This window comes from Petromyzon marinus, chromosome 37 (genome assembly GCF_048934315.1).
Source record: "Petromyzon marinus isolate PM22_M1 ecotype Great Lakes invasive population chromosome 37, UKy_Petmar_22M1.pri1.0, whole genome shotgun sequence".
Classification (NCBI taxonomy): domain Eukaryota; kingdom Metazoa; phylum Chordata; class Hyperoartia; order Petromyzontiformes; family Petromyzontidae; genus Petromyzon; species Petromyzon marinus.
In genome coordinates this window covers 17,534,774-17,562,297 of record NC_133703.1, presented here as the reverse complement: position 1 = coordinate 17,562,297, position 27,524 = coordinate 17,534,774, and the positions used below count along the sequence as shown (strand labels likewise).

The 27,524-nt window shown below is 51.6% G+C and overlaps 2 protein-coding genes across 12 annotated transcripts in view; both read right to left on the bottom strand.

Moving 5' to 3' along the window:
* Window positions 1-11,835: 11,835 nt before the first annotated feature.
* CENPX (centromere protein X) lies at window positions 11,836-16,842 on the bottom strand. 3 transcript variants are annotated; one of them, XM_032966984.2, is made up of 5 exons: window positions 16,707-16,842; window positions 13,863-13,914; window positions 13,156-13,209; window positions 12,514-12,602; window positions 11,836-11,923 (listed from the first exon to the last, which is right to left on the bottom strand). In XM_032966984.2, the coding sequence occupies exons 1-5, from the start codon at window positions 16,737-16,739 to the stop codon at window positions 11,909-11,911; spliced, it is 243 nt and encodes an 80-aa protein (XP_032822875.1). In that variant the 5' UTR covers window positions 16,740-16,842; the 3' UTR covers window positions 11,836-11,908. The 3 variants fall into 3 exon arrangements, with proteins under 3 accessions (XP_032822875.1, XP_032822873.1, XP_075928492.1); XM_032966982.2 differs by having other exon boundaries at window positions 16,671-16,811; XM_076072377.1 differs by lacking the exon at window positions 16,707-16,842 and adding an exon at window positions 16,323-16,476.
* Window positions 16,843-23,554: 6,712 nt separating this feature from the next.
* LOC116949506 (uncharacterized) overlaps window positions 23,555-27,524 on the bottom strand; it is a 48,812-nt gene continuing 44,842 nt past the window's right edge. For all 9 annotated transcript variants that reach the window (XM_076072363.1, XM_076072366.1, XM_076072364.1 and 6 more), the window contains one exon: window positions 23,555-27,407. In XM_076072363.1, coding sequence (XP_075928478.1) covers window positions 27,201-27,407 — 207 coding nt within the window. In that variant the 3' untranslated portion in view covers window positions 23,555-27,200. The remainder of the gene's footprint in view (window positions 27,408-27,524) is intronic.

The following is a 27,524-nucleotide window of genomic DNA, read 5'->3' as shown; positions in this document are numbered from 1 at the left end:
AACAAAACAATGCTGGTTGTTGTTTGTTGTTGTTTGTTGTTGTTGTTGTTGATGTTGTTGTTCTGTACGCATCCCATCAGCCACGCGGCCCGGTCTGCGGGGGCGGATCGTTTTGGTCAGAATTTGGTTCAACTCATGGAGCCGTCTCCACTCCCAAACCGTTCACCCTGACGCCTGTTGTACATTTGGAGTTGGCTTTTTCTCCCTGCGGTCGCGTGGATTCTTCTCCGGGTCCTCCGGTTCTTTTCATCCACCTCGGACGAGAAGGGCCTGGAGTCGAACTCCGCTCAGAGTTGACAGCGCAGTGCGTAAACCGCAGCGCCACCGCTCCCACCGCGTGCCCTCTACAGTTGCCGGGTCCCGCACTGAGCACGCGGCAGCCGTGGGGGGGGGGGGGAGCGGGGTATCCGCCCCCCCGACACACATGAGGCCCCTCCCCTCGGGCCCACAGCCCCCGCCCCTCCGCGTACACAAAAAACTTCAAAGTGAGCAATTAAGCGGCAGCCGCGCTTTCATGTGGCGCGGGGGAGGGGCGGGGGAGGGGCGGGATAAGGGTGGGGGGACTGCAGCTGCACCACCCGGATGGGGGGGGGGGTGCTGAGCTGCGGATGGAGACACAGACATCCCTGGCACCCCCAAACACTCCCTCCCCTCCTCTCTATCCTTCCACATCCACTAAGACGTTTCCTGTAAACAGCGCTAATTAAACCCAAACGATGTGGAGATTTGATTTTAATTGTTGGGTGTGTGTGTGTGTTGTTGGGGGGGGCAGGGTGCCCCCCCTACCCACCCTCCATCCCCCGCCCCCCACGCCACCGATGTGAACATCCGAGAGAGAGAGAGAGCCGTGCACACGCGCGGGTGTCACGCGCCGCGTGTGTGCGCGTGTCTGTGTTCGGCAGGATCTAGGGGGCTAAACGGGCGCGGCACGGGCTAGAGAAGAGATGGAGTGGTGTGGTACAGGAGGACGTGGAGCTGAGTGGACTTGCCGATGACTGGTACCAGCGGTGTCAAGATCGGCCTCTGTGGAGGAGGCTCGTGAAGGACGCTACTGGGCAGTCGGAGGCAGTCGCCCTCCAACAACAACGGAGGGCGGAGGAGCGACGCTCACAACAACGAGCGGAGCGCCGGGTGGCTAAAGCACAGCAAGTTGGCACAGTAGGGGGCACAGGTGGTGCATCAGCCAGTCATCTCAGTCATCTTAGTCAGTCGACCAGTGGCACCTGCTAGGTCTGCCCCGTGACCTCCTGCCAGCGGGCGTTCGACACTTCACGTGGCCTCAAGGTGCACATGGCCTGGCACAAGCGTCGTGGTGACGTCACCGCCACTCAGTGGCGAATGGCGGTTGTTGTTGTTGTGTTTGTGGGGAGCGGTGGTGGCTAGCGCGCAGCACTACGAACCTGGCCACCCTAGTTCGATTCCCGCTCGCGACCAACACCGGGGACGATTTCACACGTCGGAGGTTTTGGCGACCGATATCATCCATAACACAGCTTTCTTGGGTAAGATCGCGTAAATTTATAAATGTGTCGTTAAAACCCGCCGCCACCCGACACACTCCAAATAGTAAGGGTAGTCACGTAAACAGTACGGCACACCGATTATCTGAACTGGTCCTGGGTTTCCCCTAGGTTAACTCAGCCTCAAAATGAGTACCTGGTGCGGTGTGTAAACATCGCCATGAAGGAGACAAAGGCGGCCGGGCGTGGTGTTGTCCACCCACCCCCTCGTGTGCCGTGCCGGCCTTCGTAGGTGCTACTCGTTAACAGCACTTGCCCCCAACAGTCTGTTGTAGGCTATACGGGGGGATCTTTGTCTTTGTGTTCGTTTGTGTTTGTGTGCGCCTGCGTTGGAGAGACAAAGGCGGCTGGGTGACACCCTCCTCATCCTGCGCAGTTCCGGCCTTCATCCGTGCTTGCTGTCGCACTTTCACCAACAGCCTGCGTCGACGATTGGGGGGAGGCATCTGTATTTTATCTGTCTCCATATATATAAAAGGCAAAGTTGTGAATGTGTGTTTGTTCAAAATGTTTAGCGTACTTCCCGACATGCAACAAACTTTAAATTTGCCATGTGGGTACTTTCCAGACTGTACACCATGCAAAAATTATAAAAAATGACTTTTGGTTTTTTTTTTGGGTGGGGGGGAGCTCAATAATGCATATAGTTTTGCACGGCAAGTGAGCTGTGACGTCAAATCTGTCACGTGACCCGCGCATGTGGAAGCGTAACGCATTGCAGTGTAGTGGTTAGCGCGCCGTGCTAAGAACCCGGCGACCCGAGTTCGATTCCCGCTCACGGCCACCACTGGTGACGATTATTTTTACCGGTCCTGGGCCTCCCCGAGGTCGACTCAGCATCAAACGGGTAACTGTTGTGGTGCGTGAACATCGCCACTGGGGAGACAAAGGCCGGCGGGTGTGGTGAATCCAAGTCCCGGGCGAAGCCGGGTAGTACAGCTGGTTTACGTATAAATGTGTTGTGTGTGTGTTTATATTTGTGTGTATGCTTGGATATGTTTGTATTTTTCGGGTTGTATATGTTTGTATCTCGATCTGACATAGCCATTATGAATCCCCCATCCTCCCCCCACCTCGCCCTCCCCCCCCCGTGCCACCGGGCACCTCAAACACATTGATTGATGACTCAGAATAAACCCCTACCGTCACCTATGCTCGCTCACTCAGGGTCAAGTGTTGTTTGCGAGCACTTATTAAGCTCGAGGGAGCACAAGAGTGAGGCTGCCGGTGGGGGGGGGGCAGAGAAAGCCAATGTAACCACAGCGCTCGTGCCAGGCTAGGTGCACTTTGAGGTCACGTGAATCATGGAAGGCCCTCTGCTGGCATGGAGTTCACGGGACAGGCTCAGGTGTTATTGGTTGAGTGCAATGACTATGCCAGTGTTCCAACTTGTTGCGTTTTAGCCGCACGTCGCTCCGCTCGTTGTTGTGAGCGTCGCTCCTCTGCCCTTCGCTGTTGTTGGAGGGCGACTGCCTCCAACTGCCCAGTAGCAGCATCGTCCTTCACGAGCTTCCTCCACAGAGGCCGATCTTAATACCGCTGGTGCCAGTCTAAGGCAAGTCCACTCAGCTCCACATCCTCCCGTACCGCATCGGTCCATCTCCTCCGTGTCGTGCCTGTCTAGATCCCTTTATCCGGCAAAACAGAAGCCGCTTGGGCGTGCCGTGGCTGGGCATGCGGGCTACATGACCCAGGCAACGCACCCTCGCCTGCCGGAGGAGTTCACGGATGGGTTCCTCAATCCAGCATATGGTTACACCCCAGGAGGATGGATCGTATGCTGGCCAGCCTAAATGTTTAAAGCCGGTGCAGATGTTCCTTTAAAGGGGTCTACGGATCGCAAGCACAGAGGGCACGATGGATGGCCGAGAAGGCCCGGAGCTTCGTAGTGTGGCGAGACGGGGGCAATGCAGCTTCCACGCAGCGTCACAGAGCCGCCCAAAACATGTCACGGCGCTCGACTGACTCAAAAGTGAGACCTTCCCCTGCGAAAGCGGAGGTGGACAGAAGAACACTGCCCAGTAATGGGGATCCACCCTCTTACAGCTGTCCCGTTACTCGTGCAGAGTCGATGGGGTGGAGTCTTCGATGACACAGAATACCCAGGCAGGTGCTTCGTTTCGAGCCTAACACCAGGGGCTCACCTCCACGTTAAGGAGCATTAGCGAGAGATAAAGCAGGTACTCATTTACGGTTGGGTCGACCTAGGGGAGGCTCAGGACCAGGTGAGATATCACCCGACGTAAGAATTATGTTGGCCAGGGTCTGGAATTGAACTCAGGTGGCCAGGTTCCTAGCACAGTGCACTAGCCACGACACTTCTGCACCCCCACGCGCAGGCTACTCCCACACACACACCGACCGACTCACACTCTCCCACAGATACACCCCCCCCCCCACCGTTATAGCCTTAACAGACTGTAGGGGCAAGTGCTGTTAGTGAGCACCTATGAAGGCTGGCACCGTACACGAGGGGGTGGGTGGCCAGCACCACGCACGACCGCCTTTGAGGCTGAGTCCACCGAGGGGAGGCCCAGGACCGGTTCATAAAATCGTCACTGGTGTTGGCCCTGAACTGGAATCGAACTTGGGTGGCCGAGTCCGTAGCGGTACAGCTGCACTACCGCTCCCCTTCACCGATACACAACTCTGCTGTGTGTTAAAAAGCACCGACGGAGTCCAGGACGTCGAGAGGCTTGGCCGTGTTGCCGTAGCCGACGATGGGGGAAGGGGAGGAGGGGGGGGAGTTGAAGGGAGGAGGAGGAGGAGGGGGTGCTGATGGAAGAGGGGAACGATGGGGGTTGAAGTCGCCGCGTTTCATCAGCCTCGTCCGGACACGCGCGCGCTCGCTGAATTAAAAGGTCGCGCGCGGCACATCGAGGGGCGGGGCCAGGAGGGGAGATAGGGGAGGGGTTGGGGGGAAGGGGATGGAGGGGAGGGGCCATCTCTCACCTAATCTTATTACGACTGCAGCGCTGATTTTAACCCTAACCCCCAGGACCGACTCCTACACCGACCCCTTAATTCCAATCCCTTACACAAACCCTGCCTCTAATCAGAACCATATACCTCGTACTAACCATACCCATAACACGACAAAGCTAACCCTTAACACTCACCCTACCCATAACACTCACCCTACCCCTAACTCTAACCCTACTGATAACTACCCCTATCCTAAACACTTGCCGTACCCATGATCGTAACACCTATGGGGCCGTCCATAAATGACGTCACACACCTCTGGGGGGGGGGGAATCAGACATTTGTGACGATGTGTGACGAAGGGGGGGGGGGGGTTGAGAAATGTGAAATGCGCAACTTTAAATAAATATAGACAACACGTTCTACTTAATTAAATAGACTTTTTAATAAATGTTTTCTCCTACAACATCAGAGTGCAGCGCCACATTAAATAGCACTACAATAACAATAGTTTAAAGCGATTTGAAGCATGTTTTATTTTTGGGGGGGGGGGGCAGAGCTTTGTGACGTCATATTTGAGGGGGGGATCTGACTTTTTGTGGCGTCGTGTGACGACGGGGTGGGGGGGGTCCAAAATCGTCCAAAATCGCGTGACGTCATTTATGGACGGCCCCTATGCCTAAAACACGATGGCATCACCCCTGCTGCGCCGGTAACGGTCGAGGTGATGATGCCGCCACGAGGCCAACCAATCGGCCTCCTCCTCCACCACCCACGGGGATCTCTCACTCAGAGAGCCCCGTGGTTGGTGGGTGGAGGAGGGCAGGATCAACCAATGGGAAGCGAGGAGCCACGTGGCCGTAACTGCGATGGATGGCAAGTCTCAACCCTAGCGTCCTGCCGGTATGGTCAGACACAAAGTCGTTCTATCGGCACTCCCCAAAAGTTACTCATCGGTACTCTGCTAACATCGGGGTTCGACTGAGCCCATCAATAATCCACCGAGCATTCAAAAACCCCCGCTCCATCGAGCAAGAGGACAAGCGCAAGAACCCCGGTAATGCAGTGAAGGGCGCTTCGTGTTTCTGTCGAGATCTAACGCCAATCGCCACGTGCGTGTGGTTAATGCGAGTCCAGTCGCCGTCGCCAGGAGGACCTTCTCATTCCCAGCGGGGTGCCTGTTGAATCGGTGGCTCTGAACTCGACGCGAGTCCCCTGCAGGCACGACCATCACCGTCGATGGCGCCACGGTGGCGAGATGTTAATCACCTCGCCCGGTATACGGGAGGTCGTGGGTTCAACCCAACACTGACGCCTGTTGTACATTTGGAGTTGGCGTCTTCTCCCTGCGGTCGCGTGGGATTTTTCTCCGGGTCCTCCGGTTCTTTGCGTCCACGTTTAGAAAATATAACGCGTTTAGAGTGTCTGTCTGCAATACATGTCCACAGGACAAGCACATTTGTTGAGCTATCATTTGCGACAAGGTCGCTTCTGAAAAAAGAGTTATATAGCTCAGTGAGCCATACCCGGTAAAATAAACATTGTGAAATGAGTTAAATGATGACGTCACCCTGCTGCTCTATTTAAGACCGAGAGCAAGTGAGGGCTTTACCATTCTGGCGAATTGCCAGATGATGCTGGATGTAATTACGAGCGAAACGTCGTACTCAAACTGTAAATGTTGTGGATTCACTCTTCAACACACCGGTGGGCTAAAGCAGTGAACTAATTGTCTTTTGTCAACGTAACACTTTTTTTGCTGATTGGCCGTGTCGGGTGGTGGAGGGTTACGACACATTTATAAATCACGCGATCTAACCCAAAAACCTTTATTATGAACATTATTTAGCTTCATAGTTTAGGAAGCGGTGAATATTCAGCTTGCCGTTTCGAGGAGACCGCATTTCGCACACGCGAGATACTGCTGCTGCTGCTTCGATGTTCAGTCTGCAGGTCCTGAGTGCCAGTCCAATGGCACGGTTGACTTGGCCCTGAGAAAGGGAATCTTTCCATGACTTCCATTCTGGCAACTCGTACCGGGAGGCCGTCCAAACGATCGATTCGCTGTCCACCTCCGATTAGCACGGTTGGCTACGTACGGTGCGAAAGACGTTCAACATGCCTACACGCATACAAATCGATGGCGCGAGTTGTGAAGGGTCATGCAAAGAGGCTGGGACAGGCAGCCAGGAGTTCCGTCATCCGGCCCTACCCAAGACCTTCTCATCACACGCAGACTACACAGCAATCCCGACTGTCGCAAGTTCGCCAGTCTTTGCAGAGCTTCGCTGTTCGAATCCAGCGGCAAGCCCTGCTTAACACTCCCGGTGTGGCAACCAAAATAATGACTACGCGCCGCCTGCTACACTCACAGTGGCCGCTAAAGATCCCTCGACGCCGTTCGCAAGAATAGAGCATTGTGTGCCGGCGTCGCGGTCCAAATTCGAAAATGTATGTTGAACTTCTTTCGCACCGTACGTAGCCAACCGTGCTAATCGGAGGTTGGGGGGGGGGTGTAACAAGCATCTACACGGCACGTGTCTCAGTCGGGACTACACACCGCAATCATCGCCTCCCTTCCCACCCCCCCGACTGGCAGTCTGAAGCGCCAGGTCACCCTGGCAGTGAGGCTCATTCCTGGTCTCTGGCGTCCCTCACTTCGCCGGGTTGAACAACGAAACAAAAGGGTCACGGAAGAGCCTGGGTTTTGGTTTTGACCCCAGGAGACCTGCGATGCCAGTGAGGTCAATCCCCAATGCCAGATCACATCGACAGCCCACGCGGAATGGTCCCAGCGACCGCACGGAAGCCGTGCCATCAGCAGTCAACGGCGGCGGCGTGGAGGCCGCCAACGGATGCGCCACGCTTCCCGCTACGGTCCACCCAGTGTGGTGAACAGTGACCCTTACTCTGACCTGCCGACCCCAACACTAACCCGCTAAACCTCACTCAAAGTCCTAACCCCTCGTCCCTTGACCCCCATTTGAAACAGTGCAGTGGAGAGCACCCGCAGTGTCACGTGACAGAGCCGTGACGCGCGATGATTGTGATAGACGTCAGGATCTCGTGATGATGACGACGATAAGAATGAGATGATTAGAATGCATTAAGAGTTTATTCCGAGTAGAATTGTGTCGTGATGATAATGATTGGTTGATGAGAATCAGATGATTATAATATGATGAGTAGGATTTGATGATGCTTGCAATGAGATGTCGATGATCATTCGGATTTGGTGATCGTCATTAAAAACACCCCCATTCCTCCTCTCCATCCCTCGATCCAACTCATGCCCCCCCCCCTCGCCATCTCCCGTTCCCCCGCCCCCCGCCCCTCCCCGGCTCCCCGTGTTTATACAGGTGGACCAGTCCGGCGCCACGTGTCTGACCACGAACGCATTCCCGGGCCCCCAGTTTGGGGGCTCGGGAGGGAGGAGGTGGGGGGGGGAGGAGAGGAGTAGATGGGGCGAGCGGGGGGACACACATCCCTCGACTGGCATCGTTATGACCATCATTAGCGTTTGATGTCGCCGTGGTGGTTGCTGTTGTTGTGGTGGTGGTGGTGGCTGTGGTTGTTGTTGGAGCCACGGCCGCTTATTACGTGACTCACATTCCTGGGGCTTGGGTCGCAGGGCCACGGAGTTTAAATCAACTTCATCATCAAAAAAACCCAGGGTGGCGCCAGCTTGCCCATCAACCCAGCTCCCTCGTCGTCCCAGCCCTCTCGTCGTCCCAGCTCTCTCATCGTCCCAGCTCTCTCGTCGTCCGAGCTATCATCGTCCCATCTCTCTCGTCGTCCCAGCTATCATCGTCCCATCTCTCTCGTCGTCCCAGCTCTCTCGTCGTCCCAGCTCTCTCGTCGTCCCAGCCCTCTCATCGGCCCAGCTCTCTCATCCTCCCATCTCTCTCGTCGTCCCAGCTCTCTCGTCGTCCGAGCTATCATCGTCCCATCTCTCTCGTCGTCCCAGCCCTCTCGTCGTCCCACCTCTCTCGTCGTCCCAGCTATCATCGTCCCAGCTCTCCCATCAACCCAGCTCTCCCATCAACCCAGCTCCCCCGTCTCCCAGCTCTCCCGTCGTCCCAGCTCTCCCATCGTCTTAGCTCTCCCATCGACCCATCGTCCCATCTCTCCCGTCGTCCCAGCTCTCCCGTCGTCCCAGCTCTCCCATCTTCCCAGCTCTCCCATCTTCCCAGCTCTCCCATCTCCCCAGCTCTCCCATCTTCCCAGCTCTCCCATCGTCTCAGCTCTCCCACCGTCCCAGCTCTCCCATCTCCCCAGCTCTCTCGTCTCCCCAGCTCTCCCACCGTCCCAGCTCTCCCGTCGTCCCAGCTCTCCCATCGTCCCAGCTTTCCCACCGTACCAGCTCTCCCATCAATCCATCTCTCACAAGTAATTAACACAGGACCCTCCTTCAAAACAGTCACGAGACTCGGCGAGGCTTTCCTGGGTAAACATGCGAAATAATACTACTACTATAGTAACGTTTTCTTTTTATCTAACCGCTAATGGTGGTGTTGATGGTTTCGCTCCCCCATCCTCGCCGGCCACGCTGTTTGTCGTGCGTAATGAGACGAACTCTGCTTCATTTGCTCTGCGAATCCATCACGCGCTAGTGTGGGTACAGCTGCCTCTGGCACTCACCCACACACAGCCACCCAACCACACACCCCCCTTCACATCCGCGCACACCCAACCAGACGCACCCACCCACACAACCACACACACACGCACCCATACACCCAACCATGCATCGAACCAAGCAGTTACTGACCCAACCACTAACACGTTCACACGTCCACCCAATCACGCACATACCCACGGATACGCCCATGAATAGCTTCCACACGTCTGCGCACTTACCCAACCATCTACCCACTTAAGCACGGACTCACACTTGCCCGTGTATGTATATTGTATATTCACGGTCTCATATACCGCCCAGCCACACAGCACTTACCCATTCAACACCACACATTCACCGAGCACTCACCCACCTACTTATACAACTCCACTCCTTACATACATATCTACCAGACCACTCACCCATGAACTTGCATAATCACGTACTCATGCGTGCACGAGTCTACTCACGCACGCGCCCTCCCGCGCACACCCTCCAACCTTCCCACACCCACACGCAAGTCCACCCCGTACCCACCCACGCACCCTACGAAATACGGCTCCATCGTTTGATCGACCGAAATAAATGGAGCTCGCGTTAGACGCATCGAATCGCTCTCACCCACCCAACCACACACACTCACCCACCCAACCACACACACATCCACCCAACCACACACACACCCACGCAACCACACATTCACCCATCCACCCACGGACTCACCCAAATACCGTATTTTCAACTAGTAAATGTTCATCATTTGTATTTTTATAAAAACAAATGTTAGTTTACTTTGCACCACCAGATTCAGCACGCAACACAAAGCTGGTATATTCACAATCATGCATAATTGATTATGCATATGAAGGATGTACATTGCTCTACAGATTGATATCGATGATCAAGATCGCCGGACGTGAATTGAATCGTGGTCCCTCTCGGCACTAGATGCCGCTATATTCACCACAACGTCGAACAATTGAGTTTTTAACTGAATTGTAACATCTAATTGAATCTCGAAGGAAAGGAGTCATTGCACCACAAATACGAATTAATCACAGGCCCCCTGGGTGGCTCCCCCTGACCACTCCACGTGGATCCCCTTGGCCACTTCACGTGGACATCTTTACGACTCCGCTTGGGTCCCTTCAGCCACTCCACGAGAGTCCCCTTCGCTACTCAACGTGACACCCCCTTAGCTACTATACATGGGCACCATTGGCCGGAGGGGTTAGTGGGGGGAGTGGGTATCCGGGCCCCCTTGCCCCGCCCTCCCTGGGCTCCCCCCCCCCGCTACCTCGGCGCCTCCTCCGCGTCTGAGAGTTTTTAACCTCAAAGCCGCTGCGGTTTCTTCCGTAAAAATAAAAATAAGATTATTTATAGCGCGACCACAAACCCACCACGCGCTCAGCTCACACACCGGTGACATAGCAGGCGTGGACACGAAGATCCCCCGTGTAACCTCGATAACGGATTTGTTGGGGCAAGTTCTGTTGGAGCACCTATTAAGGCCGGAATAGCACCATCTTATCCATATACACACACGTGTGTATACATGCAAGTTGTGCTACACCTTGAAAGCCACGTTTGATTCCTGGTCACTGCTAACATCAGTGATGAGGACTTAACTTCACACAGAACATGTTACGGGGCACTGGGAGACTGGAGTAGCAACGTGAACAGTGGTAGCTGCAGCCATGGCGAGTGGTATACTGGATGCGACCTGCCGGGTTGCGTAAATATTTTCTAGGTTCCCGACTCCAACACTGAAAAAAAATGCAATCGTTCAATTTTTATCGCGTCGCTCATGAAAATTGTAACTCACAATCACCGCGTGGCAGCTAGAAGGCTGCCGGGAGGTGATCCGGCGCTATCAACAATAGTTATAAATTTACTATGACGTTTTCAGTCAATCAATACGCGTTTATACACGTGCGATGAAACCGGAGCATGCAGAGAAAACCCAAGCATGTGAGAGGGTAGCACTTTGCTCCCCTGCGTTATGCTGGCAAGCCACGGTATTGCACCTCGATACCCATGTGGAGTCTCGCAATACTGACGGGAGGCCCTGATGGCGAGTGACATCTGACACCGCACTTGGCACACCACACCCGCGCCCGCAGTCCCCACAGCACACACCAACCCCTACTGACCAGTGTGGTGAAGTATGATCAAACAACCCCACCCCCCACCCGCCCAAAGTTGACACGATGGGGGGGGGGGGGGGCTTCATTTAGCAGTGGGTTGACAAAGAGGCTGTAATTATCAGGCACGTTTGGACGGCGTTGCCTGCATAAGATCCTTGCCAGTGAATTCCTGTGAGCGAACTAGCAAATCAAAGTGGGCAAGAGGTTGGTGAGCGAGAACTAGAAATGGGGGAGTGATTATCGAGTCAATCATTCGGATATCTGCGAACGATGGATACCACAAACAGGCTTCCTGATACAATAAAAAGAGACAAATGGAATAGGCAAACGAAGAAGCCCTGGATAAGATGAAAATACAGAGCAGACGGATTCGGCATAACGCAAACTAACAATAACCACCGCAGAGAAGACGGGTGCAGATGAGAAGTCAGAGGACCAGACAGGAGGGCACAGCAGAGACACGGAATGATGGGATCTAACAAAACCAGAAGAAAACGCGCCACAGGTCGGTAGGGGTGGAGGGAAGCGGCTTCGACAGAAAGTGTCAACACCATTCCGGTGCATATCAAGCAGCTGCTCTTCCCGGACCCAGCGTGCCGGAGAAAACACAGGAGGAAAGATATCGCTTCACAGCTTAAGTTTATTCGTAACAACAAAAATATTCCACTTGGGTCAGACGGCTCGGTCCACCACGGTCAAAAGTCCAGGAGCTGTGGACCGCAAACAGGTTAAGCGAATGACAAGCTAACGAGACACAGCTCTCTCCCGCAATCGGTTAATCAAGGAAAAGATCGAAACGGCAGATATCACACAGAATTACTTGTGGTATACCCCGAAATCACATCGGCGGCCGTCTGAAACGGTTTTCCTTCCAATATTTGGAACCCATTGGAGCAATGTACTTTTAAATCTAGATTGAAAAGTTATTTCTTTAGAACTGTTTTTTTTTGTATAGTATGTTGTCCTTCCCCCGTACCTCCGATTAACATGGTTGGCTACGTACAGTGCGAAAGAAGTTCAACATACATCAGAAAGCTGTACAGCACAACCGCCAAAACCCACGTGGGAATAAACAGCAGATCACCAGTGGTGCAGCGTTGTTGGGCATGGGCCCCTCTGACAGTGGTAGTGCAGGTGGTGGTGGTAATCCAGGTGGGGTGGTTGTGATAGTGTAGGTGGTGATGATGATAGTGGTGGTGCTGATGGTTGTGGTTAAAGCGATGTTGCATGTGGTGGTCGGAGTGGTGGTGGCGCATGTGTTGTTATTAGTAGGGGTGATGGTGATGCTGGAGTCACGCACCAACTGAGGCAGCACCTTCTCCAGGTGTGCCACGTCCACCACGTCCACCGCCTCGCTCTCTGCCTGCCTGCCCGCTCGCATGGCCGCCTCTGTCCGGGGTTGACAGGGTAGCGGGGGCCACATTTGTTACGAGTAGGGTTGCCACCTGTCCTGATTTTCGCAGGATCATCTTTTTGAGGAAGCTGTTATTTTGGGAAATGTGTTAAAGTCTTCCCGGAACTTTAAAAGTCCCACATTTTGTTTGTCAGTTGCTTGGCCTATGTCCAGCAAGCAGTATCAATGCAATACACCGCAATCTGTCGGTCGGCAGGTCGCATGTGGTGGGGTAAAGTGTGAGTACACCCATCTCTGCCAACACGCCCAGTGAACGTGGAAGAGTAAACCAAATGCCCTCAAGAGTTCACTCTCGAGGAGGCCCTTCTACCAGCAGGGCCGCACCTCTACAAATCTGTTTTATATACAGGCTTGCATACTATCTAGTTCTCTCGGTAAAGTCACGTAGGTAAGTGACTTTACCGAGAGAACCAGAGAGTATAGATTCCTGCAGTCACGAAAGCTTCAAATCTAGATTATACTAGCTTGGGAAGAGTCTACGGGAGGGAATTCCAAGGTGTGGATGGGTAACCGAGTTCCCGGCCTCACCGGTGACAAACAGGCGGAGGAGGCTGGTCATGAGCTTCAGGGCGTCCGCGTTCACTGCAAGGGAGACGGCCGTGAACAAAGCGGCTTCAAGGATGACAACACCAGCAGCTCTTACCTTCAACCGGTTTTATAAGGCTTTACTGTAAACGATGAGAAACTCATCGTGGAGAAACGTCTCGATGCCAGCTCAAACGAGTGCCGAGGCATTGCTGCTCATCTTTCTCCTTCACAGCCCTGAGGCAATGGTCGAACTTTCACAATCCTGTGGCGGGAGCAGGTCCATCCATAGGGAAACCACTGTCGACTTCCATACGCAGTTGTATTCATGTGACAGGATAGTGTACAGGCTGTAAACAAATAAGAGTAATGACACTGATGATTTCTTGACAGCAAAATGTGAGATTTTGACCATTGGATCGGTCCTCCCATCATGCCTCGGATGTCACGTGACATCACGTTGTGAGTATAATGCACAGCCTTGTTTTAGACTGCCAAGAGTCAAAATTGCGGACGTATTTATTCTAAAAAATTATGCCTTTACCGCGCCGACAATTCCCAATTTTGCCGCTAGTATAGTTGTCTCAAATTTCCTGCCGCTCTCGGAAGGGAATTGCAAATTTTTGTATTATTATTATGGGCAGCCACTGCCTGGCATTTGAGTGTTGTTAGAAATGCCATCACTAGTGGAGTTGTTGAGACGTTCACACCTTTGGTCTTTTCATCCTTGAAGTGCATCGCCAGCAGCTTCCCAACCGTTGCCTGCAATCATAGAACACCAAACTTTAGATAACCATAACAATTTAAATAGCAGTTTATTATTTCGGCCTTCGACTAAAGCAATTCCGAAAGGTGCCCAATCTCGTCAGATCTCTAAGGCTAAGATGGGCTGAGCTTGGATGGTGCTCAGATCGCTGACGACGATGCACAAAACTGGTTGTCATAGCACTTGGGGGAGCTTCGTGGTTATATAGCAGAGGGCAGTTATAGTAATATCCATTGTTATACCCCAGGCTCACACGTCTATGCTTCCTGCCTTCAACAACCCCTACTCACGGGCGTGGCGAAGTTCAAGTATGGCATGGGAAGGCCCTCATCCAGCAATGGCCAACATCGCAGTTGACGTAGGCCGCGGCCAGGAACCAAATTCAGGTGGCAGAGTTCCGAGCACAGCGCATCAACTACTTTGCCACCACTCCATCCGTAGCACACACCGTAGCAAACCCAAAAGCGAATTGCTATAATACACTGCCCACACAACTTGCCATTTCACGGATCTGTCCAACCTCTGGGAGATTGACCTTAACGCTTTCAACAACAGTTTGTTGTTGTATTTGTTTTCTGCACACATGATGTTTGCCACGAGCGCTACTGGCATGCCGGTTTGTTCGCGACGTTGCAATCACGACCCCTGGCGGACACGCAGCCAACCTGCCCCCTACACGAGCGACGGCACTGCCCGGGGGACACATGGGAAAGTAATAACCACAGGCAAAAGCCGTGGGTTTTTGTCCTCATCCCGTCAGCCACACGGCTTCCTAGGAGTCGTAGACTTTCAGCGGAATTGGTCCAACACGAGAAAAACTCCCAAGTTCGGACTGGACACGGAAGCGTCTCGTCGGCTGTCGGGCTCGCTCGAACCAATGCTGCCCGTGAACTTTCCAGATGGTTTACAGGCGAGCACCACCACATCTCTGTTAGATATGGGTCCCGATTCACACGCAAAGCAATTGAATACATAGCGGCCGTCCATAAATGACATCACGCGGTTTTGGACGATTTTTGACCCCCCCCCCTTCGAGCACACGGCGTCACAAAAAGTCAGACTCCCCCCCCCTCAAATATGACGTCACAAAGCTCTGCCCCCTCCCCCCCAAAAATAAAACATGCTTCAAATCGCTGAGACCTCCTTTGCCAGTAACAAGACATAGGAATAGGTTTTACCCTTTTAACTGGCACAAAAACTGACACCTTTATTCAAGGCATGTTTGCAATAACCACAACACAAGCAGTCAAAATGCAAACAAAAGAGACAACTCTGATAATAATATGCACTGTCTTGTTACTGGCAAAGGAGGTCTCAATGTAAATGCTCACCCCGAGCCCTCAATACTCTGATAGTGTGCTATTTTTGAGTTGTACGCCTTTTGGCGTCTTCTGGTCCAACACCAATGGAGACTAGGCTCGAAGAAAAGCCGTCTCGGGTGTGGACCAATCAAATTCAAGGACAGTGCATATTATTATCAGAGTTGTCTCTTTTGTTTGCATTTTGACTGCTTGTGTTGTGGTTATTGCAAACATGATGCCTTGAATAAAGGTGTCAGTTTTTTGTGCCAGTTAAAAGGGTAAAACCTATTCCTATGCTTCAAATCGCTTTAAACTATTGTCATTGTAGTGCGTATTTAATGTGGCGCTGCACTCTGATGTTGTAAGAGTGCTGTTATAACAATTAGTGTTGTTATAACAATTCTATATTGATTTAAAGTTGCGCATTTTGATGTGACGTCACATTTCTCAAACCCCCCCCCGCCTCGTCACAAATGTCTGACACCCCGCCGCCCCTAGGTGCGTGACGTCATTCACGGACGGCCCCATAACACAATATGAACTAGTAATAGGTTTTACCCTTTTAACTGGCACAAAAAACCGACACCTTTATTCAAGGCATCATGTCTGCAATAACCGCAACACAAGCAGTCAAAATGCAAACAAAAAAGAGACAACTCTGATAATGATAATATTGGCACTGTCCTTAAATTTGATTGGTCCACACCCGAGACGGCTTTTCTTTAGAGCCCTTTTAGTCTCTCCACTGGTGTTGGACCAGAAGACGCCAAAAGGCGTACAACTCAAAAAACAGCGCACTATCAGAGTGAACTGGCTAGGCTAAAAGTGATTGTTGTGTACACTCTCTAAATCGCGCGGTGTGCCCGGCACCAACAACGCACCGGCTGCCGCCTACCCCCCCCCGCCCCACCAGCGCCGACGGTCAACCCCAACATTCCTCGCCACTATCAGGCGCGCGCGGCGCGCAGCGGGCACGAGACGGGCTCGCCACCAAACGAACGCCGACCCCGGGCGGGAGGGATTTTGCGAGGACTGGTGGAGCCCGAGACTCTTAGCGCAACACCCACTGCGAACTGTCCCGCCCCACCGTACTGTAAACGCGCCTGCGCTCCGCTGCTGGACGAGGACCACTCCGTCGCCACTTGCGGAGCGTCGAGGCGATTTGCGACCATGCTTCGACCACCCGCACGGACTGTGCGGTTTGGTCGGTGGGGGGGGGGGAACAGCAAGCGGGACGTAAGCGCGGCCCGACGGTCGAAGTTTGCTGCGGCTGTCCTCTGCCGCCCCGTAACGCAGAAAGTCTACAGCACCTGTCACGCACGGCGTCGCCCATCCAAGCCCTTAACCCAGGCTCAACCCCGCCGTAGATCTGGCGCACGACGGGTCGTGCTCTCACTGGGCTGGCTCCCGACCGCGGTTGATAATAAGTTGTTCAAAACAACAAACTTTACGAGGTGTTTTGACGGAGGCGGCCGCTCGCCTCTCACCCGCTTGAAGTTGGCGCGCCATTGCTGATCCATGGCGACGCGAGGCGGGAAAAAACACGGCGGGTTTCCACGCCCCCTCGACGGGCGTGGTCGTTGCGGTCCCGCCCACTTTTGTAGGCGTGGTCATAGCGACACCCCGCCTCCTTTGAAGGTGGTGGCCATCGCGGAGTCTCGCTCCATTATTGGGCGTCGTCGTTGCGGAGCCTCCACCATCGTGTGGGCGTGGTCATTACGGAGCACCCGCCCCGCCGTGGGCGTTGTCGTTCCGGAGCCACGCCCATTTCGAGTTCATTCAATCTGATTTATACAATTTAAATTAGCTCTTTAAATAAGGGTGGTTTGGGGGTTACGCGACCTTCAGTTTCAGTTTATTTCAGTTTATTTATTTTGGTATAGCCCTATGAGCCAATCGGCTCTTGAATCGGGTGCAACCACAACAAACAAAAAAACACGAACAAGAAAAACATCTTAAAGTGACTATGCGACTGTGCAAACAGAAAATCAATGAAAAAAACAGCAAAATATTCCTGAAAAAAGCACCGTACACCAACGCTGTGTGCAAAAAATCCCAGTGGGATGCAAGTCAAACAACAACAACCACAAGAAGACTTAGATTAAGGCCATCAGTCTAACTCCGTACTACAACAAAACAAACATGTCCAAACCAAAAAACCGTTTTCGAAATCACCAAAAAATAAAGCCATAATTGCAACGTAACAGTGATCACAGGGACTGTGACCGAATTTTTTACTTCTATTAATGCCTCTAATATTTGCGCGATCTAACCTAAAAACCTCGCGAAAAGCTAACGTGTTAAACTACATTACTTTATTTTAGTACACTATTGTGCATAACAGCAAAAAAGCATATACATGTGATTTTTATCGAAGTTTATTCTTTAAATATAAAAATTTCCTTTGAAAAACATGCGGTATTCAAAAAAACAATTAAGCATCAGTAAACATTAACTGTCCCAGGTTAAGGCTCACTGAGCGATATCAGCTCTTTTTCAGAAGCGACCTGGCCACCGGTGATGATATAAGGGGCCGTCCATAAATGACGTCACGCGATTTTGGACGATTTTTGACCCCCCCCCCTCGTCACACGGCGTCACAAAAAGTCAGACCCCCCCTCAAATATGACGTCACAAAGCTCTGCCCCGCCCCCCAAATAAAACATGCTTCAAATCGCTTTAAACTATTGCCATTGTAGTGTGTATTTAATGTGGCGCTGCACTCAGATGTTGTAGGAGAAAACATTTATTTGAAAGTTTATTTAATTAAGTAGAACGTGTTGTCTAGATTTATTTAAAGTTGCGCATTTTGATGTGACGTCACATTTCTCAACCCCCCCCCCCCTCGTCACACATCGTCACAAATGTCTGACCCCCCCATCCCTAGGTGCGTGACGTCATTTATGGACGGCCCCATAATCCGAACCCTCATTACCCCTCGTTAACCCAATTACCCCCCCTAGTCACCCCCCGATCCATTAACCGCTCGTTTAATACATTCACCCTCATTTTAAAATGAATTGTGTTTTGCTGCAGAATACACATTTAAATGTAATAATGTTTTCACGTTTGATTCTCATAACTCCCAATTTCTGTTCGCTTCATTGTTGTGCCCAAGGCCCGATTAAGGTTCTCGAAGGCCCTTAGGCACTTGTGTATCGTAGGCCTTCAGTGATACACTTTATAAAGTCGGTTACTGCTGCACCATGTTACTACCACCGCCGCAGTCACAACGCCTTGTATTCCTTAGCACAACTCTCTGTTGAGAAATAAAAACGATCGACATGACTTCCTCTAAGTATACACACTGTGCCCATCCTTGCGATACAAATATATTTATTGAAGCAGATCAGAGGCGGGCCGTCAGGGCCAGCAAGGCCTTCTCTATTGGCCGAGCGATTGTGAGAATCAGAAAATGATATTTTTATACTTTAATATATATTTTCATTAATGCTATGAGTAATTTACAAAGTTCGTTCCCATCAGTCTAATAACGTAATTTCATTGCTACTCTCCCTCAGTTGCGCTGCTTCCAGTGCAGCTAATAAATTAGAGCTTTTATCTCTGGGTGAAAAAATCTACCCCGAGGCCTTCATAATCTCGAGTGAATCCCTTCTGCTGTTGAAGCAAATGGGGACGATGTTAATAAAGTATTAAAGCTTTCGTGACTGCATAAAATTACTCATTGTTTTTTTCGGTAAAGTCACGTATGTAGAAATACAATAAAATTATATTTAAAAAAAAACAATCACGACGTTTCGATCACAACGCAAGCGATCTTCATCAGGTGTCAAGAACAAATCACGAAGGTAAATGCAACAAAAAGATGAGAGACGAGAATTCAACAAAACTGAAAAAACATTACGTGAAGCACATCCAGTCAGGCCAACAACACAGTTGGACACTTCCTGGCGGACCACAAATTTCAGAACAGTGTTAAATTTCGTGTTCAACCTTTGGATTGCACATACCAGCATAGATAGAATGAAAAATACGAGGTACACGGTCAGTAGAAATGCATATACAAGTCCACCAAGAGGTAAGGAGGGAGGAAAGACGGACATGGAGGCAGAGAGAGAGAGGGGGGGCGGAGGGATGAACAGAAGCTTAAATAGGAAATACGGTTGGAGGGGGGGAGGGGCCAGAGCGAGAGCGGCAGCTCAAACACGCACATCTTACACATACAAAACGGCAGCTCAAAAAAATGTTTTTTGTTTTAATATTATTTTATTGTGTTTCTACATACGTGACTTTACCGAAAAAAACAATGAGTAATTTTAATGCAGTCATGAAAGCTTTAATACTTTATTATCAAACTTCTACGGAGAAGTTACCGTTGTAATTATGTGTAAGATGTGCCCTTTTTTGAGCTGCCGTTTTGTATTTACAAGACGTGGTCATTTTTTGAGCTGCCGTTTTGTATTTACAAGAGGTGGTCCTTTTTTGAGCTGCCGTTTTGTATGTGTAAGATGTGCGTGTTTGAGCTGCCGCTCTCGCTCTGGCCCCTCCCCCCCTCCAACCGTATTTTCTATTTAAGCTTCTGTTCATCCCTCCGACCCCCCCCCCCTCTCTCTGCCTCCCTGTCCGTCTTTCCTCCCTCCTTACCTCTTGGTGGACTTGTATATGTATTTCTACTGACCGTGTACCTCGTATTTTTCATTCTATCTATGCTGGTATGTGCAATCCAAAGGTTGAACACGAAATTTAACACTGTTCTGAAATTTGTGGTCCGCCAGGAAGTGTCTAACTGTGTTGTTGGCCTGACTGGATGTGCTTCACATAATGTTTTTTTCAGGTTTGTTGAATTCTCATCTCTCATCTTTTTGTTGTATTTACCTCCGTGATTTGTTCTTGACACCTGATGAAGATCGCTTGCGTTGTGATCGAAACGTCGTGATTGTTTTTTTAAATATAATTTTATTGTATTTCTACATACGTGACTTTAGCGAAAAAACCAATGGGGGACGATGTTGTCATATTCTTTAACCAATCAGATTTCGAGTTTGCCATGGTGCGCGTGTTCTTTGACACGCCGGAGCCTTCTAGCTGGCCTAGCCGCCTACGTCAGCATTTGTTTTGCAGAGGGGTGAAATACTTATTTCCTTCATTAAAAGGCAAATCAATTTATAACATTTTTGGCATGCGTTTTTCTGCATTTTTTATTGTTATTCCGTCTCTCACTGTTCAAATAAACCTACCATTAAAATTATAGACTTATCATTTCTTTGTCAGTGGGCAAACGTAAAAAAATCAGCAGGGGATCAAATACTTGTTTCCCCTCACTGTATGGCGTGATCGGAGGGCCAGTTAGCTAACTGAAGTAAATTTATCTAGCAAGTAACGTAACATCATCGAAGATTTATTTAAACTTTCTTTCGTGACGTCTAGATTTTTAGATGTAGTGCTTTAGATTTTTTTTCTGTGGGGAAGCCTGTTGAATCCTGATTGTGTTATTCGTGTTTTACGACATTTTTTGCATGACATCGATTCTCTATATACTCGATCTGACTGCAACATCTAAATGTCCGTTTTTATCTTAACCTGCATTCATTGTGTCGCATTACAGTGCGATGCACTTCAACTGCTTGACCTATTATTTGCACAATGGCTGTCTTTACACGTGTTTGTCGTTTTAAACTTGGGGACGTCAGCTCCAATACGTACTGTTGTAACGTTCTTACCTGTGCTTGTGTATACAGACGTTCACGACCATTCTTATTTGCAACTTGCTATCATATTCTTGGTTCTTTCAGTAAAGTCACGCAGAAGGAAAACAACAAGATAATAAAAAATATAAAACAATAAAAGTCTCACGACGTTTCGAAATTTTCTTGCTGTGGTTTTCACACCTGATGATGATTGTTCGTGTTGCAGTCGAAACGTCGTGACAATTTTATTGTTTTATATTTATTACTTGTTTCCCTTCTACGTGACTTCACCGATTGAACCAAGAATATGAATCCCTGCAGTCACGAAAGCTTTAAATCAAAATTTAACTTGCCATCTGTTCGAATGTCAGTAACATAGAAAAAGTTTACGTTGGCCGTGGTGCACAAGCATCAATAAAGTCGCACGGTTGTTGTTGTTTAGGCAATGACTCGAGGAGTTTCTGTTGCGTGCAATGTCGGTCTCGTTCCCGAGTGGTCGATTCACGTTGTTAAATAAATCCGAGATCAGCAGGGCCACACGAGAGGGCGATTCCGCATGTGGAGGAAGCCGGCGATGGCGTGGGGGCACCGTTTGTGACACATTTGCGAGAGTTTGCAGTTCTTCTGTCCTATGGTTTGCTACAGGATAAGAGACCTATTGAAAGGGGAGCAGCAAGTTGTTCAAATGTTTATATCAAAGTTCCGTAGCCAATCCAAGGCCTCTGGCGGCGGGGTTGTGGATGGCTTCAGTATCTCATGCGGCCGATGTGGCCGTCCTGTGGCCAGATTGTCCGCGTATCCAAACTTCCGTGATGTTGTGTCTGGCATGTCGCTCGCGTGGACGTTAAGGCCGTTGTCGAGAAAGCGGTGGGCAACGGACGTCATTCCCAATGTGGATGCGGTGTCTTCTGCTGTATGTACAGGTGAACTTCTTTCATACCGTATGTAGCCAACCGTGCTAATCGGAGGCACGGGGGAAGGACAACTAAACACAAAGCAGTTCTACAGAATCTTCTTTGGTTCTTTCGGTAAAGTCACGTAGAAATTATTTTATTCCCATTCTACGTGACTTTACCGAAAGAACCAAAGAAGATTAATCCTTGCAGTCACGAAAGCTTTAAATCTAAAGTTCTACAGAAATTAGTTTAAAGTTTACATTTAAAAGTACATTGCTCCAGTGGCTTCCTCCTATCAGAATGTTCCAGACGGCCGCAGAAGTGTCTGAAAGCGTGCGATGCAGTGACCGTCTTTGTTCGATGGTTAGCCAAAAGGCACCACGAGGATGACCGGAGTTTATATGATGGCTTATGCTACTTGACGAGATCAGCAATGTATCGTGGTTCTTGCCACAAATGTGCGACCTTATAAATGTATTCGTTCGACAACCGGAATCCAATGCAGCTCGACGAGCGCTGGACGGACATGGTCGGATCTTGCAGTCCCCGTGACAAAGAATTTTGTACACGCTGCAGCTTGGTAAATGTGTTTTTTTTTTGCCAGACATTGGTCACGATGGTTTTTCCCAGCAGGTGCGAGAGAGAGGAGCATTGGACAACCCTGGCCAGCATGAGGCCGTCTCGCCACACGGTGCCACATGCCGCCGAGAAGTCAACAAATGCAGCCCCCTGTTTTCGAATCCCGCATCAATGTTTGTCATCGGCGCAAGGACCTGGTCACAGGTGCTGCGCTTTGAGCTGAAGGCCGCCTGTTCCCTTAGGATGGCCGCTTCAAAGGAGCGGGGTGAGGTGCCCTACCAGCAGTTTGCGGTGCGTTGTAGGTAATTTTTGTAATTTGCCAAATTTGGATGATGCTAGCAAGCAACGCTGTATTCCTCTCAGTGACGCGAGGGGATCCTTGACATCCGCTCTGAAGCATGAGGCGCGTATTTTACGGTTAATACACCCACGGTATTAATCAGGACAGCCGACCAGATCGTAAGTGGACCTCGACAGCAAGCGGTGAACGCACTGCCTCTGGACCACATCACTGCCCAGACAGACAGCTTATTACACGTGCATTATATCAATATTACGTCTATGTATGTTTTTTTCCTAGAAGGCAACCAATTAGGGTGCACGGCAAAGTGGCTTGTGGCAGACGATTAGATTTTTGAGGTCCCCGTGGGAAGCTTGAGATACCATCAGGATTGAAGAAAAGATTGCAATCGACCGGCAAAGTCTCTCGGCCGATTATGGGAAGAGTTAAAAACGTGCACTCGTCATTGGCCATCAGAAGAGCCAAGAATCCTCGAAATATAATTTTGCTCCAATTAAATTGATGAGCGAGACACAACCGCATCTTCACTGCACGCAAGGAGGAGTCTGGAGAAGCAGTGACCGACCACAACGGACGAGATGCAGACTAATGGCTCGTAGGAGCGGGCGTGGTGCACTGGGAATAATTTCTACCGAATTTTAAGATTCTACCCGAGAGGTTGCATTGTGGGGGGGGGGGGGGGGCGTAGGACGAATTGGAGAGATCGCAGTCAGTCGAGAGGGCAGCAGCAGCTGCAGCAGCGTCGCGGACGCGGAGGAAATTACCAATCGACCGACATTGGGGGCGCGGAGGGGGGTGTAGACTGATGGTGTCGGATCGTGTTCAATGGAGCGTAGCCGGATGGTGGTTGCCGTGGTCGTCGTGGGCAGCTGGACGCGCATCGCACACACTCACTCGAGGCTCCACACGCGTCGCTCTCTCGGGTTTATTGATGCCGCCACCGCCATGGTTCGCCTACAAAAATACAAACTCTCCCCCGGGGGGGTGGTGGTGGTGGGTGGGGAGAGGAGGGGGGGGTTAAGTGCTCGAGTCGCAGGCATCGTGTGGCGTAAGCCGCGGCGTCGCTGGCGCTACCCAGAGCAAAGCGGCGTCCACGCGAGGCCACCGCGGCACCGCGAGGCCGCCCGCCGTCCCGGCCCCCATGGGGAACGCCGACGAGGGATCGCGCGTCCCCACCCCCCCCCCGTCACGGTCACACCGATCTCAACCCGAGACGTCACGTGCCCGATACGATTGCTAAACGACGGACCCCGCTAGCGATCACTTCGTGTTGTGGAGAGCTGTGCTGCACCGTGCGTGGTTTTGCGGGCAACTAGGACCCCTGTCCGAGGGAGGTGCTCGCCTATAGAACGTCTGCCTGTTAACCAGCATTGGTTTCGGCAAGCCTTCCTGATAAGACTCTGCTGATGAGACACCGAATATCAAGACCGTTCCAGGTTAGCTTGTGTAACCAATGCTGATGAAATTATGCACTCCCAGCAGGCCCGTTAAGCCGATGTGGTTTTTTTTTATGTGCAAGGGCAGATATCGGTTAGGAGTTGTCGTCTACTTAATATCAATTAGAACGAGCACCAACGTGGAAAGTGTTCAGCAATCATCAGGCGCAATATCGCATGCCTCGTCTTGGGTTTGTAATCGAGAAGAGTCTAGTTCGGTGAACGTGGAAACCGGACCGTGATGGGGCACGCAAGGAGTGGGAGTTGGAGGAACCCTGCAGTCGAGCAGGTGAGCGAGAGGACACCTAGCCTGGCACAGGTACCTCACGGCTCCGAGACGGGCGAGTGGTGAGGGAGGCGACGATGACAGATTGTGCAGCATTAATTCATTCGTGAATGAGTCGCACCGGAAACACCTTGCAGAACCCACCCTCCCCATCTTCCCCCCCCCCCAACTCACATCCTCATTTTACATTCTTTTGGTCTCAGGGCACGAGGAAAAAAAACAATAATATCAACATCGTAATCATCATCATCATCAACATCGTCACATAAACAATCTCATCACTTGGTACCTCTCCGCTCCCCCGGGGTGGGAGATTACTTCTCCCATGTTCGCACTGCTTCCACATGCTCCCCCAAAACACTCCCAATTTACATTGCTCCCATTTGTTCTCTTCTGCTACCCCTCGTGTTCCGTGGCCGCGGAGGAATCCAAGGCCGTGAACCTGACCCCGAGTGCGGCCGCGGATGGGTGGGAATGAGGACAGCAAAGTAGGCGGTGCACACCCCTACAGCACGTGCACAGCAGGACTGCCCTGCCTTTTTAGGAACTATCCCCTCGCACACAGAGGGGTTTCTCTGGGGTCTTGAGGCCTTTTTCTCCGATACGAAAAACTCGCCACCAGCGGCACTCACTCTCAAGGGGGGGGGGGGGGGGGGGGAGTTGGCCAAACGTTCTAGGGCAAGGGCCCACTTGATAAAGTGTCGCGAGACTGCCCTGCGCTAAACAACGAGGGGCAAACTAAACCATTACAGCTGTTGCTTCCCTGGAAACGTGGGCCTCACGGAACGGGGGTTGGGGGGCCTCCAGCGGTAACCCAGCGGTGGCGACCCAGCGGCCGCCCCAATTACTGCTGCGGCGCGCACGCGTTAACCGTAACACCACCTCACGCCGGCTGCTTCGCTCGAGAAATCCCGTGGACGTCGTTCGCGAGAACGGCCCTCCCCCCATTGTGTGCCACCGGCGTCGCAATAAAAATTTTTTTTCCAAAATCGAAAAAGTGACACCGCAAATTTCATCAAGTGGGATGCCACACGCAGTGGACTAATGCCACCTCCAGCTCACTCTTGCGCCAATGGAGACTCCTACCCCCGGTCTCTCGAGTTCTCACCTGGTTAAAACAAAATAAACTTGAGTACTTGGACGTATATACATCTATGAGATTATATATATAAAAATGCAGTACACAGACAGTACACGTGTACTGTTAGCTTAACACTTGCGTCGTCCTATCCGCTAGTGTGAATACATTCGCGCAATTATCATAGCGATCGTTATACTGGAATTATGACACGGACTTAACATTATTTGCGTAAATACCTTCGCAGACCGTTTACTGCTACCTATTACAGTAACACCATGATAATATTGTTTATATTGTAAAAAGGTAAAATAAAAAAAGGTGGTTACGTTGCTAATTGTGGACTACCATCGTCATCACGTTCAGCAGCTCAACCCCTGTAGAGATGCGTGGGGGCTTTATGATGACGAGCCACATCGTCAATGTGTGCTCCATCATCATCCCATCCCCGTGATCTCCATCACCATCACAGTCCTTCACCACCACCACCATCTTGCAGAAACCATTCAGGATAAATGCCAGCAATGATGGCTCTATTTAAAGTACAGTCCGAGCAAACGTTACCCAAACTCCACGCAGGACCTTCCTGCTCCAACTTCCATGTCAATGAAGGTGCCACCACCTCTGCTGACGCGAGACAAGGTTCGAGGCATCCTTGAAGGAGGGTGTGCAAGTACACGTGTGTGTGTGTGTGTGGTTTAAGTGCTCTATATACGTGTATATACAAGGCCACACACATGCCTGCTTGCTCATGTGTTCCACCCTGACTGCGAGAAATTTAAAAACAAAATCAAATACGATAATATTTGCTGGTACAAGTATCTCATTCGCTTGTCTGGTCCACTAAAGCTATTGAAAAGTTCCTACTCCCTCCTAGACATCTCGCTCACTCACACCCAGCTACTCACCCAACCACGTTCTCTCTCTCTCGTCGTTCGCACAGGCACACCCACGCAATCACTCACCCGATCACATTAATTCAACCGCCCACCTACCTAACCAGCAACCCAACCACTCGCACACTCGGTGGCCCCCCTCGCTAACCACATTCCACCACTCGCTCACTTCTTCAAGTCACACAGCAGCCGGCTCGGCTCATCACCACCATCAACGGTGACCACGACCCTCTTACCCCACCACTGCCGCTCTCAGAATTATTTCGGTTAGAGAGGGGGTGTGGGGACCCCGAGCCTGTGGAAAGGGAGGGGGGAGTCTCTGGACCCTTCCTGCTGCCCCCCTTCCACCACCAAAGGCCCCCCCAGGCGAGACGTATGCGGTGCAACGAGCAAGCGTCGTTTCACACCCGCACGCGACTCCAACCTCGCAGAGACGTGACCAGCGCGGGGGGGGGGGGGAAGGGGGAAGGCTCACTGGGGCCCCCTGAAAGGGCCCTGTTGGCAACAACGTAGCTATCGTCACCCGTGGGTGGGTGGGCATCGCCCCCCCACGCACACTCCGTATTGCCCTGCCGGGCTTCCACACGCGCGTACGGTATCGCCGGCACCACGTTTCTCAGTCGCAGTCCCACGCTGCATTTGCGGTTTCTGGACCGCGCCGATCAACACCGCAAGTGGCAGTGGAGCCACGAAGGGACAGCGAGAGCGGGCATCACGGGGAAGGGGCCGCTGGGCGTGCCGACTACAAATCCACTGCGCAGCCACCGATGGCGTCGTTGCCATCGCCGCCGCAGCCACCGATGGCGTCGTTGCCATCGCCGCCGCTCGTGGTCTACGCCGCCGTCGCCGCCGCTGGGCGTGTCAGCAGATGACGGGCACGCCGTCGGGGTTGAGCACCATGCCAGTGGTGGGGTCGTAGGAGCCGGCCAGGTAGTAGAGGTCCTCGCTGTTCTGGTAGCGCTTGGTGAGAACCATCTGGGCGTACTGCTCGTGCGCCACCACGAGGCAGCGGTGCGAGATGGTCTGAACGTCGTTCTCGTCCAGGTGTGACGACTGGTACAAGGCTTGCTGCTCCACAACACACCCAAAGACAAAGACCCCCCTCCATATAACCCATGCCACACATGCACGCACGCACGCACGCACGCGGGTACACGTGCCTTGGTGAATGCAGGAGTGCAGTGC

What these genes read in the sequence shown, in the direction of transcription:
- CENPX (XM_032966982.2), bottom strand. Translation starts at nt 16,739, where the DNA reads ATGGATCAGCAATGGCGCGCCAACTTCAAGCGGGTGAGAGGCGAGCGG. An exon ending in CAAGGATGAAAAGACCAAAG is followed by an intron (nt 13,210 to 13,862) that starts GTGTGAACGTCT and finishes TCTCCCTTGCAG; the next exon opens with TGAACGCGGACGCCCTGAAG. An exon ending in CCTCCGCCTGTTTGTCACCG is followed by an intron (nt 12,603 to 13,155) that starts GTGAGGCCGGGA and finishes AACCCCGGACAG; the next exon opens with AGGCGGCCATGCGAGCGGGC.